The sequence below is a fragment of the Limulus polyphemus genome, unplaced genomic scaffold (genome assembly GCF_000517525.1).
Source record: "Limulus polyphemus unplaced genomic scaffold, Limulus_polyphemus-2.1.2 Scaffold11232, whole genome shotgun sequence".
Lineage (NCBI taxonomy): Eukaryota > Metazoa > Arthropoda > Merostomata > Xiphosura > Limulidae > Limulus > Limulus polyphemus.
The window spans coordinates 3,709-6,822 of NW_013676842.1; the positions used below are offsets into that span (position 1 = coordinate 3,709).

A 3,114-nucleotide genomic window follows, 5' to 3' on the forward strand; every position below is an offset into this window, starting at 1 on the left:
ACAGAATTGATGTAACTAGTATACAAATAGAATAGACAGCTCTCTCAGAAAACACAGAATTGATGTAACTAGTATACAAATAGAATAGACAGCTCTCACAGAAAACACAGAATTGATGTAACTAGTATACAAATAGAATAGACAACTGTTTCAGGACACACAGAATGGATGTAACTAGTATACAAATAGAATAGACAGCTCTCTCAGAAAACACAGAATTGATGTAACTAGTATACAAATAGAATAGACAGCTCTCTCAGAAAACACAGAATTGATGTAACTAGTATACAAATAGAATAGACAGCTCTCTCAGAAAACACAGAATTGATGTAACTAGTATACAAATAGAATAGACAACTGTTTCAGGACACACAGAATGGATGTAACTAGTATACAAATAGAATAGAAAGCTGTCTCAGAAAACACAGAATTGATGTAACTAGTATACAAATAGAATAGAAAGCTGTCTCAGAAAACACAGAATTGATGTAACTAGTATACAAATAGAATAAACAGCTCTCTCAGAAAACACAGAATTCTAGTTACATCAGTTCTGTGTTTTCTGAGATAACTGTCTATTCTATTTGTATACTAGTTACATCCATTCTGTGTTTTCTGAGAGAGCTGTCTATTCTATTTATATACTAGTTACACCAATTCTGTGTTTTCTGATGTAGCTGTCAATTCTATTTGTATACTAGTTACATCAGTTCTATGTTTTCTGTGAGAGCTGTCTATTCTATTTGTATACTAGATACATCAATTCTGTGTTTTCTGAGATAACTGTCTATTCCATTTGTATACTGGTTACATCAATTCTGTGTTTTCTGATGTAGCTGCCTATTCTATTTGTATGCTAGTTACATCAGTTCTGTGTTTTCTGAGATAACTGTCTATTCTATTTGTATTCTAGTTACATCAAAGTTCTGTGTTTTCTGATGTAGCTGTCAATTCTATTTGTATACCAGTTACATCAGTTCTATGTTTTCTGTGAGAGCTGTCTATTCTATTTGTATACTAGTTACATCAATTCTGTGTTTTCTGAGAGAGCTGTTTATTCTATTTGTATACTAGATACATCAATTTTGTGTTTTCTGAGATAACTGTCTATTCTATTTGTATACTAGTTACATCAATTCTGTGTTTTATGAGATAACTGTCTATTCTATTTGTATACTAGTTACATCAGTTCTGTGTTTTATGAGATAACTGTCTATTCTATTTGTATGTTTTCTGAGATAACTGTCTATTCTATTTGTATACTAGTTACATCAGTTCTATGTTTTCTGAGATAACTGTCTATTCTATTTGTATACTAGTTACATCCATTCTGTGTTTTCTGAGATAACTGTCTATTCTATTTGTATACTAGTTACATCAGTTCTGTGTTTTCTGAGATAACTGTCTATTCTATTTGTATACTAGTTACATCAATTCTGTGTTTTCTGTGAGAGCTGTCTATTCTATTTGTATACTAGTTACATCTAGAATGGATGTAACTAGTATACAAATAGAATAGTCAGCTCTCACAGAAAACACAGAATTGATGTAACTAGTTTACAAATAGAATAGACAGCTACATCAGAAAACATAGAAATGATGTAACTAGTATACAAATAGAATAGACAGCTCTCACAGAAAACATAGAACTGATGTAACTAGTATACAAATAGAATAGACAGTTATCTCATAAAACACAGAATTGATGTAACTAGTATACAAATAGAATAGTCAGTTATCTCAGAAAACACAGAACTGATGTAACTAGTTTACAAATAGAATAGACAGCTACATCAGAAAACATAGAACTGATGTAACTAGAATACAAATAGAATAGACAGCTACATCAGAAAACATAGAACTGATGTAACTAGTATACAAATAGAATAGACAGCTCTCACAGAAAACATAGAACTGATGTAACTAGTATACAAATAGAATAGACAGCTCTCACAGAAAACATAGAACTGATGTAACTAGTATACAAATAGAATAGACAGTTATCTCATAAAACACAGAATTGATGTAACTAGTATACAAATAGAATAGTCAGTTATTTCAGAAAACACAGAACTGATGTAACTAGTTTACAAATAGAATAGACAGCTACATCAGAAAACATAGAACTGATGTAACTAGTATACAAATAGAAGAGACAGTTATCTCAGAAAACACAGAACTGATGTAACTAGTATACAAATAGAATAGACAGTTATCTCAGAACTGATATTTGTAGTGTATAAAAAGAATTGACTGTGAAAGTAATTAACTATTTGTGGTTTAATGAAATGTTTATGGAATAGGCACAGAAGTTACTTGTACGTATCCTATCTTTTATGTGAGGCATCTGAAATTAATAAAGACCTCAAGTAATGAAGATCTTTACAAAAAGCTACCTGTTCTGAAAGTAAGATAAATATAAGAAACATTCTGTTGACTGGTGTTTGAAGAATGTTAATGAAGCTTTACCTAAGATATTTCTCAACATAATTCAAACATTTTCATAATATTTTAATTTGTACTTACGAAGGTAATTTTATTTATTCATATCCCATCATAAGTTTATGTGACTTTACTAGATCTCACTGGGGAGGTTCCAGGTCCTGATGATCTTGCAATTATAATGTATACAAGTGGTTCAACAGGGGTTCCAAAAGGTAGGAAGAATACGTACCTCATAGGCTTCAGTTGTTATTGTTAGATACAGAATGACATATATATTGTTTACCACAAAATGTAAATTTATATAAGATGTTATTAAATATTAGTTGTCCATACAATGCATTCAGTCCATTATAATATATAGATATACATTCAGTGTTTAGAAAATGGATGTAAACATTCAGCTCTTTACAAAATGTAGATGTTAAAGATGTGGTTATACATCAATATGATAAAGAGTATTGTATTGTGAAGCTATGATACGATTGTATCGATACATCTGATATGATACGAGTTATATATATTCAAAAATTTGGCAAGCTTTTGGTAAACATTGGAAGTCTTTTGTACAGAAAAAATCAGAATTTCTAATAAAGTATTTTTGCTAAAAATTAATGATTCAGTAAAGGAAATTGAGTATATAGTCATATAGTCTTCATTTCTTTTATCAAA

The 3,114-nt window shown here is 30.0% G+C and overlaps 1 protein-coding gene across 1 annotated transcript in view; it reads left to right on the top strand.

The window, feature by feature from the left end:
* The window catches only part of LOC106476686 (long chain acyl-CoA synthetase 8-like), a gene marked incomplete at its 3' end in the record, with an annotated part of 15,716 nt that overhangs the window by 2,775 nt on the left and 9,827 nt on the right, over positions 1–3,114 (top strand). Inside the window, exon 2 of the mRNA XM_013937321.2 lies at positions 2,580–2,657. Within this exon, the coding sequence (XP_013792775.2) occupies positions 2,580–2,657 (78 nt within the window). The remainder of the gene's footprint in view (positions 1–2,579; positions 2,658–3,114) is intronic.